This window comes from Bombina bombina, chromosome 3, assembly GCF_027579735.1.
Source record: "Bombina bombina isolate aBomBom1 chromosome 3, aBomBom1.pri, whole genome shotgun sequence".
In the NCBI taxonomy this organism is placed as follows: Eukaryota; Metazoa; Chordata; class Amphibia; order Anura; family Bombinatoridae; genus Bombina; species Bombina bombina.
The window spans coordinates 851,763,331-851,782,447 of NC_069501.1; the positions used below are offsets into that span (position 1 = coordinate 851,763,331).

The 19,117-nt window shown below is 39.9% G+C and overlaps 1 protein-coding gene across 1 annotated transcript in view; it reads right to left on the reverse strand.

The window, feature by feature from the left end:
- The window catches only part of CLYBL (citramalyl-CoA lyase), a 1,241,399-nt gene that overhangs the window by 222,263 nt on the left and 1,000,019 nt on the right, over window positions 1–19,117 (reverse strand). Inside the window, exon 4 of the mRNA XM_053707813.1 lies at window positions 14,730–14,918. Coding sequence (XP_053563788.1) covers window positions 14,730–14,918 — 189 coding nt within the window. The remainder of the gene's footprint in view (window positions 1–14,729; window positions 14,919–19,117) is intronic.

Consider the following 19,117-nt stretch of genomic DNA (forward strand, 5'->3'; position numbering starts at 1 on the left):
AAGTTGGATATGGTAATATCATGCTCACTGCAGTCATTGAACTATTTAAGGGACTAGGGAGTCAAACACCTTCCAAGTATCAGGGCTTCTCTTATTACCAATAGTCAAACTAATCTCTGCTAGGAGCTATACTAGGTTACCTTGTATCTAACAATCCCAAACCAGCCTTTATTAACTCTTTGAAAAGTGAGAAGAGGTCTTCAGTTTTCAACAGCCGTTAAACAGTATTCCTATAATATAGCTATATACATTCATATTACTTGCATATCAATAATCACTTTGGGGTCAAAAAACTGCCCTTTTTAGACAAAATGAAAGATCTTCAACTTTCAGCAACCATTAAACAGTGTTCTTATAATATAGCTACGTTCATTCATATTGCTTGTATTACAGTAGTCTCTTTGGACTCAAAAAGCTGCCCATTTTAGACAGGGTATTCAAGTTGGGCAAGTTAAAGCAGAGCACCACAGAGTTTGGACCTCTGAAGTGACACAAATATCCAACACACACGATACCTTTTGGCAGCTAATGGCTCAATAATAACTGTCAAAAGTTTCCCCTTTTCTATATCTTTCTCTTTTAACTTGTATCAGGGTGAGAGGATATATGACACTCGTGGTTTAAAGATCCCAGTCCAACTTTTATGCAAGGTGCCTCTTCTGTTAGCATAACTTTTAATTTTCCCTCTCCTTTTGCAATTGAGGGTTTTAATGAACTGAAAGCTTCCTCCTACTATCGCAGGCCTCCCTCACTTAATATATCATTTGTTTCTTAGGGAGGTGAAAAAAGGTCTCTACTGTGTAAAGTTAAGATAGTTTTGCGCTGATCTTAATCCTGGGCACATAGAATATTACTGTTGATCGTGGCAGGTATCCCTTTAAACCCACGGGTCAATAGCTGGTCAAATTTACTGGGATCTTCCCTGCTTTTTTAACTGCATATAAATGTTTGCACAAGCAGCTTGGCTTACCTTCACCCTGTGTATTACAGGGACTTTTACAGCTAGATTCCCAGCTTTGCTCCCACTTGGCCTGTGTGCTCCGACCCTATCGATCTGGACTCCCCAGCGACGCCCTCACCGAAAGATCTTGAAGTTAGGAGCTTTTCACCATCGCTGAACTTGTGTACTGAGACGTCTGTCCGCTCTGTTTTCACAGGTGTGGTTTCACAGCTTGTGCTGCAGCAGTTGTCATTCTGGAGATATTGAACTGCGGCTAGCCGGCCTGTAGCCGTTGCAGTGACTTCCGCCAACCAGGCCCCACCAGTGTAGGGCATCAAAGGTATCCGGACCGGGGGTTAGTGTCTCGGTCAAGGAAACTGGTAGGTCGACAAAAACCTGGAACTCTCGTCGGCTTGTAGGAGAGCACGGGCCCACAGCATGCACTTGCTCCTCCTACGGGAAGTCACCTCAGAGCCTTTATCCTATTCTGAATCTCTTCCAAGGGAGTTTCGGCTTGCAGGGATTCAGACAAGGCGTCAAACCAATAAGCAGCCGCACTGGTTACTTTAGCAATGCACACCGCCGGTTGCCATTGTAACCCCTGATGAATATACATCTTCTTTAGAAAGGCCTCCAGTTTTTTTTTATTCATAGGATCCTTGAAAGAGCAACTATCCTCAATAGGAATAGTAGTTCTCTTGGCCAAAGTGGAAATCACCCCTTCCACCTTTGGGACCGTCTGCCACGACCCTTTGATGGAGTCAACCACTGGGAACATTTTCCTAAAAACAGTAGAGGGAGAAAAGGGAATTCCTGGTCTCTCCCACTCCCTGATAATAATCTCCGTAGCATGGTCTGGCACAGGAGACACCTCCCAGGAGAGGGAACATCAAAGTACCTATTTAATTTACTGGGTTTTTTAGGGTTGACGATGATAGGCATATCGGAGTCATCCAAAGTAGCTAAAACCTCCTTTAGCAAAACACGGAGGTGCTCAATCTTGAATCTGAAGGAAATCGCTTCAGTATCAGAAGAGGTAATTACACTGTTCGAATCTGAGACTTCACCCTCAGAGGCTAGCGAAGTATCTTCATCTTCCGATCTTTGGTTAGCCTGAACCGGAAGTCACCTTCTGATTCTTTACATTTCCTCTTACGTTTCCCCTGCAGTAATGGAATGGCCGCTAGCGCCTCAGATACCGCTGAGGACACCTGGGCAGCAATTTCTGCCTTAAAAAAACCCGAAGTGGCAATGAGACTTGGGCACTTGAGAAGGAGACTGTGGCATTGCCTGAACGGTATCCCCCTGAGAGAAACAATCAGTCTGTCTTTAAACATCAGAGTTTTGTCAATGCAATAACTACAAAAAGGCAAAGAAGGTTCAACATGGGCATTCAAACAGAGTTTGCACTCCAGATTCGGCATAGACTAAGTCCATCTTGCAACAATAATATTGTAATAACCCTTGTGACATCAGAGTCGGTTCCGATATACGGACCGCAAAAGTAAAGGAATGGCAGCCCAAAAAAAAAAGTCCCATCTAAACAAAACGACTGCTCACCAGAGTAGACGAACACTGAGCCACCAACAATAAAATGTAAGCATTTATAGCCAAAAACAATAAATCGTCATTCTAACTCAAAGGACATAACGTCCTGGCCACCAGCAGTACCCTGTAACCTGTCTCCTGTGTCCTGAACTCAGGATAACTAAGCCCCATAATAATGTAGCATAAACATAAAGTGCCAGGATTTTTCAAACACAAAAATGGCACTTACCTGGCACTTACCTGACTGCTTAAAAGCTACCACAGCCCTACTGAAGAGACTATGGTAGAGTACAGCTAAACCCTGCTTGTGATGGAAGATCAGAGCAAGCCTGCTCTGGCTTCAAAATAAAAAAATCTTTATAGAAGAATCATATTCAGACACCTTTAACTTCACCTCCTCCTTGCACTGAAGGCAAAGAGAATGACTGGGGGTTGTGGGAAGGGAAGTGATACTTAACAGCTTTGCTGTGGTGCTCTTTGCCTCCTCCTGCTGGCCAGGAGTGATATTCCCAAAAGTAATTGATGATCCGTGGACTCACTGTCCAAAAAAACAGCACAGCAAGCAGGCAAAGGAACACGCCACTGCACGCATCAGAAGCTGAAGTGACTAAAAGATGGCTAATGTTCAATAAGATTACCACCTCCCTATGCTAGGTTGAAAGTAGATTGGGCAAACCTGTTTGGCACTTGATGCCTGACTTGCTGGCGCTCACATCAATCATGAGTGGACAGGGAAGTTGTACATATGAATGGTCAGGCCCCTGTAAATCACTGCAAACAATGAGCTGATTTGTTAAACAATCTCAGTTCCTTCCCCCTTTCCTGTGTTCTCTGTCCATTTTAATGGCGCAGAAAGTGCAGAACAAAAACTAAACAAATGAGACTAAGAAACATAACAAGATTTCATTACAAGGCCATCTTGGTCCCATCTACTCATTATGTGGACGAATGGGCCAATATTCGGACGAATACATAATCGAAGTTGAGTGTTTTACTATAAGTGTGACTTATAGATGTGCTGCAGGTCAGGGGTCTGATCTAATATAAGTGTGACTTATAGATGTGCTGCAAGTCAGGGGTCTGATCTAATATATGTGTGACTTATAGATGTGCTGCAAATCAGGGGTCTGATCTAATATATAAGTGTGACTTATAGATGTGCTGCAGGTCAGGGGTCTGATCTAATATATGTGTTGCAAGTCAGGGGTCTGATCTAATATATGTGTGACTTATAGATGTGCTGCAGGTCAGGGGTCTGATCAAATATATGTGTGTGACTTATAGATGTGCTGCAGGTCAGGGGTCTGATCTAATATATGTGTTGCAAGTCAGGGGTCTGATCTAATATATGTGTGACTTATAGATGTGCTGCAGGACAGGGGTCTGATCTAATATATATGTGTGACTTATAGATGTGCTGCAGGTCAGGGGTCTGATCTAATATATGTGTGAGTTATAGATGTGCTGTAGGTCAGGGGTCTGATCTAATATATATGTGAAACTTATAGATGTGCTGCAGGTCAGGGGTCTGATCGAATATATATGTGTGACTTATAGATGAGCTGCAGGTCAGGGGTCTGATCTAATATATGTGTGACTTATAGATGTGCTGCAAGTCGGGGGTCTGATATAATATACGTGTGACTTATAGATGTGCTGCAGGTCAGGGGTCTGATCTAATATATATATTTGACTTATAGATGTGCTGCAGGTCAGGGGTCTGATCTAATATATGTGTGACTTATAGATGTGCTGCAGGTCAGGGGTCTGATCTAATATATGTGTAACTTATAGATGTGCTGCAAATCAGGGGTCTGATCTAATATATATGTGTGACTTATAGATGTGCAGTAGGTTAGGGGTCTGATCTAATATATATGTGTAACTTATAGATGTGCTGCAGGCCAGGTGTCTAATCTAATATATAAGTGTGACTTATAGATGTGCTGCAGGTCAGGGGTCTGATCTAATATATGTGTGACTTATAGATGTGCTGCAAGTCAGGGGTCTGATATAATATACCTGACTTATAGATGTGCTGCAGGTCAGGGGTCTGATCTAATATATATGTGTGATTTATAGATGTGCTGCAGGTCAGGGGTCTGATCTAATATATATGTGTGACTTATAGATGTGCTGCAGGCCAGGTGTCTAATCTAATATATAAGTGTGACTTATAGATGTGCTGCAGGTCAGGGGTCTGATCTAATATATGTGTGACTTATAGATGTGCTGCAAGTCAGGGGTCTGATATAATATACCTGACTTATAGATGTGCTGCAGGTCAGGGGTCTGATCTAATATATATGTGTGATTTATAGATGTGCTGCAGTTCAGGGGTCTGATCTAGTATATATGTGTGACTTATAGATGTGCTGCAGGTCAGGGGTCTGATCTAATATATGTGTGACCTATAGATGTGCTGCAGGTCAGGGGTCTGATCTAATATATGTGTGACCTATAGATGTGCTGCAGGTTCAGGGTCTGATATAATGATTATGTGTGACTTATAGATGTGCTGCAGGTCAGGGGTCTGATCTAATGATTATGTGTTACCTATAGATGTGCTGCAGGTCAGGGGTCTGATATAATGATTATGTGTAACCTACAGATGTGCTGCAGGTCAGGAGTCTGATATAATGATTATGTGTGACCTATAGATGTGCTACAGGTCAGGGGTCTGATCTAATGATTTTTGTGTGACCTATAGATGTGCTGCAGGTCAGGGGTCTGATATAATGATTTTTGTGTGACCTATAGATGTGCTGCAGGTCAGGGGTCTGATCTAACGTATATGTGTATCCTATAGATGTGCTGAAGGTCAGGGGTCTGATATAATGATTTTTGTGTGACCTATAGATGTGCTGCAGGTCAGGGGTCTGATATAATGATTTTTGTGTGACCTATAGATGTGCTGCAGGTCAGGGGTCTGATCTAACGTATATGTGTATACTATAGATGTGCTGAAGGTCAGGGGTCTGAACTAATGTATATGTGTAACGTAACCTATAGATGTGCTGCAGGTCAGGGGTCCGATCTAATGTATATGTGTAACCAATATATGTGCTGCAGGTCAGGGGTCTGAAATAATGTATTTGTGTTAATTATAGATGTGTTGCAGGTCAGGGGGTCTGATCTAATGCATATGTGTAACCTATAGATGTGCTGTTGGTCAGGGTTTGATCTATTGATTATGTGTGACCTATAGATGTGCTGCAGGTCAGGGGTCTTATCTAATGTATATGTGTGACCTACAGATGTGCTGCATGTCAGGGGTCTGATCTAATATATGTGTTGCAGGGCATGATATTGATTTGTGGCTGAAAGAGGGCTGCAGAATGCTGCTTTTAGAGAACATGCAGGGCCATGGATCTAGTCTGATGTAGGTTTATGACTTAGGGTCTGATATTCAAAAAGAGAGAAATCACACTAAATCTTTGAATTTGTTAAGCCTTTTATTGTAATGTAGGGGTTTCTGTTTCACAAAAAGAACACTACATAGAAACATAAACATTTCTCAAATTCTCAAGATAAAATTTGTGTATCTAAATTTATGTTAAGCACCTCGCTGTACTGACGAGACCTTTAAGATCATCTCACCTGAGTTGTGAGGTTTTGAATATCAGGCCCTTAGAGTTAATGCTTGGTGATGGGGTCTGATCTGAGCTCTGCATGTAACAAGCATATTAGTCTGGTTAATATTTTAAAGTCTTGCGATCAGCTGATTCTAAAATCTTCTTATGATGTTCTTATGATATATAAATTATGCATGCATTTGTGCAGCAGGACCACATGTTATTTGTAAGAAATGTAACTATTTCACAATCCAGTATCATATGACAAAAATGCCATTTCACAATAAAAGCGACATTATATCATTTATTTTCTACAATTAAATTATTTACTCATTTTGTAAAGACATTTGACATGCCACTTAACATTTCCAGGTTTTTATTGGCTGAAAACTCAGTCATGAAACACAAACACACCTGTCAGCAATTAAAAAGGAAGAAATAGAGAACTGTTCAGGAAATTATATCTGTGCTAATTAAAAACACTAGTTAAATGCTTCCTGTTTGTTCTCCTTGCTGCCCTAAGAAGTGACCCTATTCTTTATTTGTTTCTTTATAGTCATTTTGTTTCATATGCTGATAATGTGTTTCTCCAGCATGGTTCAAGCATGTTATATATTGACAGAATTTACTCTCAGAAGGGCTGGATTTTCTTTAGAGTTTGGCAGCCATGCTATACATAAATACATCTCTTTATCTTTGTAAAGAGTCTGTATTAAAATGTCTAAAGGGAAATTGAAGTCACAATTAAACGTTCACAATTCAGGTAAAGAGTGCAATTAAAAAAATACAAAATACAACCAATGAATTCAAGTGTACCTTGTTTTCATGCTATCATTTGTTGGAAAGTATCATGTGAACATGCAGATGTAGGCTCAGGAGCGTTGAAGTTATTAGGAACATTTATGTCCCTTCAAGCTTAGAAAATGAAAATGGCATGTGGGATAAAGTTATGTTGGCAATAAATTGATGTATTACTTTTTAGTTCTATAAATACATAATATGCAAACATTCTTACATTATATTAAAAGGACAATAAAGACAAAATTAAACTTTTATGATTAAGATAGAGCATGTGATTTTAAACAACTTTCCAATTTACTTCTGTTATCTACTTTGCTTTGTTAAAAAGCATACACAGAGAGGCTCAATAGCAGCAATGCACTACTGGGAACAAGCTTTTGATTGGTGGGTGGACATATATGCCTTTTGTAATTGGCCAACCCAATATGCTCAGCTAGCTCCCAGTAGTGCATTGCTAAAAAAAAGGATACAAAGAGAATTAAGCAAATTTCATAACAGAAGTACACCACCCACTTAAAACTTTTCCAATCCAAATTGCGAAGCTTTTATTTAAAAGGTCCTGTTAAGGGAGTGTCTGGTGTGCAAGGTCTGGTGTGCAAATGAAGTTGTGTTAGAGCTGAGATTGACAAGTCTGGTGTGCAACTGAAGTTGTGTTAGAGCTGAAATTGACAGGTCTGGTGTGCAACTGAAGTTGTGTTAGAGCTGAGATTGACAGGTCTGGTGTGCAAGTGATGGCAATCCTGGTGTTAAAAATAAGCTAAAGCAGCCTTTTTGTAATGCTGCATTATATTAGCTGCTGTTTGGAAGTATACTTGGAGGCCGATTTATAAAATGACGGACGGACATGATTTGCTGCAGCATTTAACATTGTACAAGCATTTCTGGTGAAATGTTTGTGCAATGCCGCCCCCTGCACATTTGCGGCTAATCACCCGCTAGCAGGGCGTGTCAATCATTCCGATCATATCTGATCAGGATGATTGTGGCTGCTTCTAAACTCTTGTTTCAAGTTATTCAGAAACATGGGGAGTAGATTGCAGCAGCCGTTGCTTGGTAAATCTACCCCTTGGACTTTACATATCTGGGGCCAGATCCAATATGCAGCGTCGCCTGCAAAAGCCGGCGACGCCGAATTTTGCGCTGGTTTGGTATCCTATATACGGCGTAACCTAGAAGTTACGCTCATATATTTCTGCCTTCGCCCGTAGTTTTTTGGGCCATAGACAGGTATACCAAACCCACACAGTTTGGTATCCAATATACAGCGTAAGGACTTAAGTGGCGAAAATGGAGAAATCTTACTCCATTTTCACCTCACCACAAAATGCAGCCGTAGTAAGCCTTACGCTGTCTATTGGAGCCCTGTAACTCCCTAAACTACCTGCTAAATAAAACCTAACACCTAATGCATGCGCAATGTCTATCTACCTGTCAACCGCGATCCCCGCCGCAATCCCTAATAAAGTATTTAACCCCTAAACCGCCGCTCCCGGACCCCGCCACCACCTCCATTAAAAGTATAACCCCCTAATGTGATCCCCCTACACCGTCGCCAGCTACATTACATACCCCCTAATGTGAGCCCCTTACACCACCGCCATCTACCTTACCTACCCCCTAAAGTGAGCCCCTACCCCGCCGCCATCTACCTTACCTACCCCCTAAAGTGAGCCCCTACCCCGCCGCCATCTACCTTACCTACCCCCTAAAGTGAGCTCCTACCCCGCCGCCATCTATTTTAAAAATATTAACCCCTAATTTAATCCCCCTACACCGCCGCCGCCTATATTAAACACATTAACCCCTAATCTAATCCCCCTACACCGCCGCCAGCTATATTAACTATATTAACCCTAATTATATTAGGGTTAATATAGTTATTATATTATATATATTAACTATATTAACCCTAATTATATTAGGGTTAATATAGTTAATAGCGTTATTATATTATATATATATTAAGTATAATAACCCTATCTAACTCTAACATCCCTAACTAAATTCTTATTAAAATAAATCTAATTAATATTATTAATTAAAATATTCCTATTTAAATCTAAATACTTACCTATAAAATAAACCCTAAGATAGCTACAATGTAATTAATAATTACATTGTAGCTATTTTAGGGTTTATATTTATTTTACAGGTAACTTGGTATTTATTTTAACTAGGTAAAATAGCTATTAAATAGTTAATAACCTAGTTAAAATAATTACCAATTTACCTGTAAAATAAATCCTAACCTAAGTCAGAAATACACCTACACTATTAATAAATTAAATAAACTACAAATATCTAAACTAAAATACAATTAAATAAACTAAATTACAAAAACCCCCCACTAAATTATAAAAAATAAAAAAAGATTACAAGATTTTTAAGCTAATTACACCTATTCTAAGCCCCCTAATAAAATAATAAAGCCCCCAAAAATAAAAAAATGTCCCTACCCTATTCTAAATTTAAAAAGTTAACAGCTCCTTTACCTTACCAGCCCTTAAAAGGGCCTTTTGCGGGGCATGCCCCAAAGAAAACAGCTCTTTTGCCTGTAAAAAAAAACACAATACCACCCCAACATTACAACCCACCATCCACATACCCCTATTCTAAACCCACCCAAACCCCCCTTAAAAAAAAACTAACACTACCCCCCTGAAGATCTCCCTACCTTGTCTTCACCCAGCCGGGCAGAACTCTTCATCCGATCCGGGCGATGTCCAATCAAGCGGCAGTGAAGTCTTCTTCCATCCGGGCGATGTCTTCAATCAAGCGGCAGTGAAGTCTTCTTCCATCCGATAGAATTCTATCAGCCAATCGGAATTAAGGTAGAAAAATCTGATTGGCTGATTGAATCAGCCAATCAGATTCAAGTTCAATCTGATTGGCTGATTGGTTATTTAATTTATTGATAGTGTAGGTGTATTTGTAACTTAGGTTAGGATTTATTTTACAGGTATATTGGTAATTATTTTAACTAGGTAGCTATTAAATAGTTATTAACTATTTAATAGCTATTGTACCTAGTTAAAATAAATACCAAGTTACCTGTAAAATAAATATAAACCCTAAAATAGCTACAATGTAATTATTAATTACATTGTAGCTATCTTAGGGTTTATTTTATAGGTAAGTATTTAGATTTAAATAGGAATATTTTAATTAATAATATTAATATTAATTAGATTTATTTTAATAAGAATTTAGTTAGGAATGTTAGAGTTAGATAGGGTTATTATACTTAATATATAAATAATATAATAACGATATTAACTATATTAACCCTAATATAATTAGGGTTAATATAGTTAATATATATAATATAATAACTATATTAACTATATTAACCCTAATATAATTAGGGTTAATATAGTTAATATAGCTGGCTGCGGTGTAGGGGGATTAGATTAGGGATTAATGTGTTTAAAATAGATGGCGGCGGGGTAGGAGCTCACTTTAGGGGGTAGGTAAGGTAGATGGCGGCGGTGTAAGGGGCTCACTTTAGGGGGTAGGTAAGGTAGATGGTGGCGGGGTAGGGGCTCACTTTAGGGGGTAGGTAAGGTAGATGGCGGCTGGGTAGGGGCTCACTTTAGGGGGTAGGTAAGGTAGATGTCGGCGGTGTAAGGGGCTCACTTTAGGGGGTAGGTAAGGTAGATGGCGGCGGTGTAAGGGGCTCACTTTAGGGGGCAGGTAAGGTAGATGGCGGCGGGGTAGGGGCTCACATTAGGGGGTTATAGATTTAATATAGCTGGCGGCGAGGTCCGGGAGTGGCGGTTTAGGGGTTAATAACTTTATTAGGTGGCGGCGGGGGGGTCCGGGAGCGGCGGTTTAGGGGTTAATACATTTTTTATTGTTAGGATAGTGAGGGGTGATAGCGGAGAGAGGGTTAGACGTGTCGGGCTATGTTTGGGAGGCGTGTTAGACAGTACGGGTGATTTTATAGCTTAGTCAGGTTTTGTAGGCGCCGGCAGTTTCTAAAGTGCCGTAAGTCACTGGCGACTCCAGAAATTTGTACTTACGCAGATTTCTGAACATCGCTGGTTTGTCAGACTTACGGCACTTTAGCCTCTGACGGCGCCGTATATGGGATTGCTCGAGTTGCGATCTGAAACTACGGGTGGCGGGGGTTCCCTCGCTTGCACCGCAAACTACGATCTATATCGGATCGCGCCCCTGGTACACTATCAACCTTTTAAGTGTCTTTATATGTTTCCTTTTTGTTTTATTTTTTTACTAAATGCCTTTTTTTATACATCTGTTTTTCTTTTATGTTTGTAGCTCTAATGTTCTTTCTAGGTGGAGACAATAAAATGTTAGCAAGTGTGTGCTGATAGTTACCGTGCATACCCCATTAAGTTTGCTATATGTGCCAAATACTAATGACCATATTGTATAACTATCACTGTTACTGTGCACTTACTTCTGACAGTAATCAGCTTTCCTATGTGCTACATATAGGGTTGCCGGTGCTCTGACAAAATGCAGACGGACATTTGGCCGACGGACAGAATGCAGAAGCATGTTCTGAGTTCGGCTGAGGACAGATACGCTCCAGAGTGCTCTGTTCTAATCAGAGCCTCGGGCGCTGCAATCGCCTCTGGGAACCTAACCATGGGTCCCAGCCCACACGTCTTGTAATTCTCTGTCTTGGAAATTATCGAATCTATCTATTTATCTATCTATCTATCTATCTATCGAATCTATCTATCTATTGAATTTATCTATCTCGTGGCTGAACTGTTATCTGAGAGCCACTTGTCTGTCGGACTATTATCCGTCTGCCAAATGTCCGTTGGCTAACAGTCCGGCCACATCAGCGATGTTTTCTTGGACACTAATGAGTTATACATGATGCAGGGTGTGCAGGTAAGAACATGCATTTCAACCCTGGACAGCTCACAAATAATGACACTTAACAGAACTATTTATATTCCTTTCTGCACACCCTGCAGCATGTATAACTCATAAGTGTCCAGGAAAACATGGCTGAGGCTGCAACCCTAGCTACATTGAGCTCAGTACAACAATGGTTAGGGCGTTTTTGACACCTTCGTAAACCATACTTTATATTAGTATATTTGTAAACATATTAGTCATACACACATACACACTAAGTTTACATGGATATTTTGAATATCACATACAATTAACCCCTTTAATCCCTTGTCCCCTACATCTGTCATAGTATTAACCTATTTTTATCTATATGTCCTCCCCTTCACCATTATTGGAATCATTTCAAATTAAATAAACAAACAAACAAACAAACAAACAAAAAACAATACCTTCATAATGTTGGTGAATTATATATCTCCTTACAGTCTCTGCATATTGATTACAAATCTTCCCCTCAGGAGATAAAGATAGTAAATCTTAATTATATGTATCACCTTTTCTGGAGAATCCTGCAGAGCACCACCAAAGTGATCAAGCCAGTGGAAAAAAATGTTGATCATTGTCTGTATTTTTCTAGACCAGGCTCAGACAAACTCAGCCTATAACAAGGTAAAAAAAAAAATATCTACCAATTCTTTGCAAACTAAAGAATTTTTCAGAAACTTTTTGATCTACTGAAAAACAACATTATTTAATGTGTGGATAATTCAAAGAAAAAGCACAGAAAGGGATGTTTGAACACAAGTGCACATATATAAAACTGATTCAGCACCAAGTAATGTCTGTGAAGAAGAACCCCCCATCATAATCTTGGGACGGACAGAATCAAGCTACACACCGCTTACAAATAAGAGCAAGTGCAAGCAATAACTGATCATTGGGTGTAGCCAATCAGAAAATCTTTATTTAAAGCAGACTTGGCCTGTCTATTGATAAAATACGTATTTGGCAGGAATAATAATAATGTTACCTAAACCAAAATTGACATCCAAGACTGGACCCCCTAAAGTTAAAAACAAATAAAAAATATCTATTTTAATATTAGGCTAATGCAGTTTAACAAAAGAACTAAGGCCTATGACCTCCATAACATCATGGGCTAGAACAGGGGGTCAGCAACCTTGGCACCCCAGATGTATTGGAACTACATTGCCCTTGATGCTCAGACACATTTTAGGCTGGCTGAGTATCATGGGAAATGTAGTTCTGAAACATCTGGGGTGCCAAGGTTGCTGACCAATGGGCTAGAAGGACAACAAAAGCAAATCTTTGGCCTGATCTAAATGATTAGAGGTAGACTTTTAAGAAAATGAAATCCTCATGAGAATGAGAAGAAACAAGTGGGAGAGTCTAAGAAATAAATGAATGAAGATGCACCTGAATGTGCTGTTCCCATATAACCTAACATGCAACATAAATAACCTATAGAACTAGTTGATAACATCAAACAATACGTATCTACAAGTCTAGAATAAGACAAGTATCAATCATAGAAAAACATTTCATAAGCAGACTAGGATCAGAGCACCGCAGCCTTAAACTCTTGAGCTATATCAAAATATCATCAAAAAATGAATGCTTTTCTTCTCTGAACATTTATTCAGTTAGGAAAGACAAGTCCCAGCCCTAGCTAGCTTGTAAACCTTGCCCAGAACCTATATGCTACCAGGAAATGCAAAGGAGCATATCACAACAATTATATGTATAAATCCAATTGATACAGCACTTTACAACAGTGAGCCACACTATAAGATTGCCACTTCATAAACCTAGATCAAACTAATATATCAGCCGTCAAGTTTCTTGAAGAAAACAAAACCTTTATTGCATTGTCAACATGTCCAAAATACATAAAACGACTTAGGGCTGTATCATTCACACATAAATAGAGATGGGCTGAATAGGGCACAGTTCCTGTGTTGCACTAAAAACACAGTAGTCAGTAACATTAGGACCCCTGAGTAGATGTCACATATCATATATCTCTGGCTGCTCTGCCTATGAAGTCTGAGTGAGTCAATCAGAATGTAGACAGCTATGATGGAACCTTACAGAAGTGAGCATACTGCCCTGAGAGGAGGATTCTTCACCTGCAAAATAAGAAAGTATTCTAATGTAGTAAACTCTTTAACCACCTCCTACCAAACAGGAAGAAAAAGAGCTGTTTGCTTTAAAAAAAAAAAAAGGATAAAAATTGATATTCATCCCAGTGGGGGTCTGCGTCCATCTTCTTATCTTCATCCACAACGTCCTCTTCATGCGATCACCAGCCGCACACTGAATTTTGAATGCGAGGTACCCCTTTTATATAGGGTGTATATGGAGCGAAAGTTAAACAGCACGGCATTTGTAATATAGACTTGAGCATAAAGAACACTGCGATCTCGCAATCGTGTTTACGCTCCTTGAGCTAATGATAGCGCTCCACTCTTAACAGAGCATATATTATGTCAGCAATGACTTGGTGCAGAAAAATGACTCATCACCACTGTTCCACAGCGCTTTAATAAGGGTTCACATAGTATATGTAGATATGTTCCATGCACAGTATAAGCTCTCACTGAAACAGTGAGAACTTTTACTAAAAGCGTCTTACTTACACACGTGTATTGTAAAAATGCAATCATATACACTTTAAATTGAGTTTTATGTTCCTTTGAAGGTATCCTGCAGCTTTAATAGCTTTGGAAAAAAAATGTGCACTGAATATAGAGCTAATATTGTTCATACATTTATGAAGGTTAAGAAAATATAGGTGCACCTCTCATCACATATCTCAGAAAAATACAAGCACAAATGGGTCAGGTTGTTTCACTGTTAATTAAAAATCTACATCTGTTCAGTATCGATGGAAAAAGAGACTACCTGCTGTGGCTACTACAATGAAAAGCATGAAGTGCTAGATGATGCAGCATTCTTATCTGAACAGCATTTATATACACACAAAACATGAAGCAGCCTCTTACCCATTTCACTTCATCTGCAGTTTCAACCTTTGGCAACATTAGGCAAGAAGGCAAGACTTTGGACTGAAGTATGACTTCCAGGTCATCTTCTGCAAGGTTACTGGACACCGAGTTGATCCTAACACACTTTTCTGTAGTACCCAGGTCATGTTCTTCAAGAGCTTTAACTATGGTATATCTTGCTTCTACCTATAAAGGGAAAACACCATACACGATTACTCATATGCATCTTTAATTACATGACAATGTTTATATGTGGCAGGCACATGAATGGTGCATTCAATGGTGCACATTCAAATCATAGCAATTAAAAACTGTATTGTTATTTTCTTAGCAGAACTTACAAGATTTTGCACATAAAGAACAGTTAAGGGATATACCTCTTGGAAAACATGTTTCTGGCTTCCTTTGCTTTTGCCAATTAGGGACCAGTGTGAATAAGCTTATGATCTAAGCTAACCAATTTGTAGAATGTTATAGACTCTGGTAAACGTAAGTATGAGAGAGGCATTATCAACCTCTGGAGAGAGTGTAACATAAACACTTCAGATGTACTATACAACAAAATAATGCAAAATAATAAAAAATAAATGTATACAGAAATGTTGTTATTTCCTTGATTAAAAATGTTTCAGGGAGATGAAATGTTGAGTTTAATGTCCCTTTTGGTGGTTAAAAAGAATTTTTCACTCAGCATTAAAAAAATAAAGAAAACAATTATTATGGGATCAAAGAGTTATTAGTAAAACAATCAGGGGAAGGGATAAGATTACTGTATGGACAACATCTGTATTTGAAGCATCCTCTCCTTTGATTGGTATTCTCTGTTGTGACAAAATCATCCTAAACTGGTGTTTCACTATGTGGAACCTTGTGATTATATTTGAGTAAGGCACTTGTGCTTTTATGTTGTCATCTATGATACATGAAATAATAAATGTTTTTTTTTTAAATAAAACTTTTCTCTTTCAAAACCGACAATACATTTTAATATAATGATTTATTTATTTTCTAAACTAGTCGTTGAATAAGTTAAGGGTGGGACACAAAGCCTTTCTAGCACATCGGCCCTTTAAAATAAACTGGGTGAGTTTTTCCAAAGAAATCCTCAGCTAACTGTGTTTCCCCTGGAAAACCCAGGTGATTCTGGGTAGTGATATGCAAATGAGCTTCACATTACCTCACCATTTTTCTACTAAAATCAATTTTTAAACACAGAATACCTCTTGCTAGTGCACAGCTGTTTAGTACAACTTTAAAGTATAACAGGGATTGGAACATGCATCAAAAGACCCAAGACATGGACATCTGTTTAATTAAAGCTCTTCAGAACGATAGGTTTGTGATTGTTGCATAGTGAAGCAAAGGTACCCGAACCTGTCTCAATAAATGCTACTAAAACCAGTCACATCCTATATTCTAAAAGGCCAAGTGTTTGTCTGAAGCCGTCATGCGCAGTAGAGACAAACACTTGGCCTTAGAAAGCGCACAGCTGATCGCACGCGCACCTCTGCAAATGAAACAGCAGCGCGAGGATCAGATACAACCCGACCTCGAACGCGCACCTCCGCAATTGAAAACACAGCAACGCGAGGATCAGGCAATTGAAAGCACAGCAGCGCAAGGGATCAGGTACAGGGGAGAGAGAGAGAGAGAGAAAGAGAGAGAGAGAGAGACTGAGAGAGACAGAGAGAGACTGAGAGAGAGAGAGACTGAGAGAGAGAGAGACTGAGAGAGACTGAGAGAGAGACTGAGAGAGAGAGACTGAGAGAGAGAGAGAGAGAGAGACTGAGAGAGAGAGAGACGAAGAGAGAGAGAGACAGAGAGAGAGACTGAGAGAGAGAGAGAGACAGAGAGAGAGAGAGACTGAGAGAGAGACTGAGAGAGAGAGACTGAGAGAGAGAAAGACTGAGAGAGAGAGAGACTGAGAGACTGAGAGAGAGAGAGACTGAGAGAGAGAGAGAGAGAGAGAGAGACTGAGAGAGAGAGAGAGAGAGAGAGACTGAGAGAGAGAGAGACTGAGAGAGAGAGAGACTGCGAGAGAGAGAGACTGAGAGAGAGAGAGAGAGAGAGAGAGACAGAGAGAGAGACTGAGAGAGAGAGACTGAGAGAGAGAGAGACTGAGAGAGAGAGAGAGAGACTGAGAGAGAGAGAGAGACTGAGAGAGAGAGAGAGAGAGAGACTGAGAGAGAGACTGAGAGAGAGAGATACTGAGAGAGAGACTGAGAGAGAGAGAGACTGAGAGACAGAGACAGAGAGAGAGAGACTGAGAGAGAGACTGAGAGAGAGAGAGACTGAGAGACTGAGAGAGAGAGAGAGAGAGAGAGAGAGAGAGAGACTGAGAGACTGAGAGAGAGAGAGACTGAGAGAGAGAGAGAGAGAGAGAGAGAGAGAGAGAGACTGAGAGACTGAGAGTAGAGAGACAGAGAGAGAGAGAGACTGAGAGAGAGAGACTGAGAGAGAGAGACTGAGAGAGAGAGACTAAGAGAGAGAGACTGAGAGAGAGAGAGACTGAGAGAGAGACTGCACAACATGGCCCGTGTGAACGGGCTTTAGGACTAGTAAAAGTTATAAAAAAAAAACAATATGTGACTTTTTGTTCTGACTACTAGATTAAGAAGAAACTGTCAAGACAAGCAAAAGGGTCCAGCACAGGTGTGACTATTAAATAATATAGCAATGACCATAACAACATTCTCTTTCTTATTATTTCATCTGCAGAAGCATATGTGACATGGTATTAAAAAAATAAATATATATGAAGGGATGGTGAAAAGATTGGCCACTCTTTTATTGTGTATTGGAAATGCCAGAAACCATTGAGAATCATCCTACAAACAGGAGCAGATTGTACTACATGTGTGTATCACTGTACACCTGTTTCTCAATGGCATATCCAGTAGCTTTTGCTTTCACCTGATTAGCCACAAAAGATCCCATATTACTTTTACTCTAAAACAATGTTCCCTTTTTTTTGAGCAGTGTGGGAAAAAATAATAGCCTGTGCAATTTTTGACCAGGTGACTAAAATGTCTGCATACTTTAATATGGAGTGTTGTCAAGCCTAAAAATATAATTTATGCTTACCTGATAAATTCATTTCTCCTGTAGTGTAGTCAGTCCACGGGTCATCCATTACTTATGGGATTATAACTCCTCCCTAACAGGAAGTGCAAGAGGATCACCCAAGCAGAGCTGCTATATAGCTCCTCCCCTCTACGTCATATCCAGTCATTCGACCGAAACCATACGAGAAAGGAGAAACTATAGGGTGCAGTGGTGACTGGAGTTTAATTAAAATGTAGACCTGCCGTAAAAACAGGGCGGGCCGTGGACTGACTACACTACAGGAGAAATGAATTTATCAGGTAAGCATAAATTATATTTTCTCCTGTTAAGTGTAGTCAGTCCACGGGTCATCCATTACTTATGGGATACCAATACCAAAGCTAAAAGTACACGGATGACGGGAGGGACAGGCAGGATCTTTACACGGAAGGAACCACCGCCTGTAGAACCTTTCTCCCAAAAACAGCCTCCGAAGAAGCAAAAGTGTCAAATTTGTAAAATTTTGAAAAAGTGTGAAGTGAAGACCAAGTTGCAGCCTTGCAAATCTGTTCAACAGAGGCCTCATTCTTAAAGGCCCAAGTGGAAGCCACAGCTCTAGTAGAATGAGCTGTAATCCTTTCAGGAGGCTGCTGTCCAGCAGTCTCATAGGCTAAACGTATTATGCTACGAAGCCAAAAAGAGAGAGAGGTAGCCGAAGCTTTTTGACCTCTCCTCTGTCCAGAATAAACGACAAACAGGGAAGAAGTTTGACGAAACTCTTTAGTTGCCTGCAAATAAAATTTCAGGGCACGGACGACGTCCAGATTGTGCAAAAGTCGTTCCTTCTTTGAAGAAGGGTTAGGGCACAATGATGGAACAACAATCTCTTGATTGATATTCTTGTTAGTGACTACCTTAGGTAAGAACCCAGGTTTAGTACGCAGAACTACCTTGTCTGAATGAAAAATCAGATAAGGAGAATCACAATGTAAGGCCGATAACTCAGAGACTCTTCGAGCCGAGGAAATAGCCATTAAAAACAGAACTTTCCAAGATAACAGTTTGATATCGATGGAATGAAGGGGTTCAAACGGAACACCTTGCAGAACGTTAAGAACTAAGTTTAAGCTCCACGACGGAGCAACAGTCTTAAACACAGGCTTAATCCTAGCCAAAGCCTGACAAAAAGCCTGAACGTCTGGAACTTCTGCCAGACGTTTGTGTAAAAGGATAGACAGAGCTGAAATCTGTCCCTTTAACGAACTAGCAGATAAACCCTTTTCTAAACCCTCTTGTAGAAAAGACAATATCCTAGGAATCCTAACCTTACTCCATGAGTA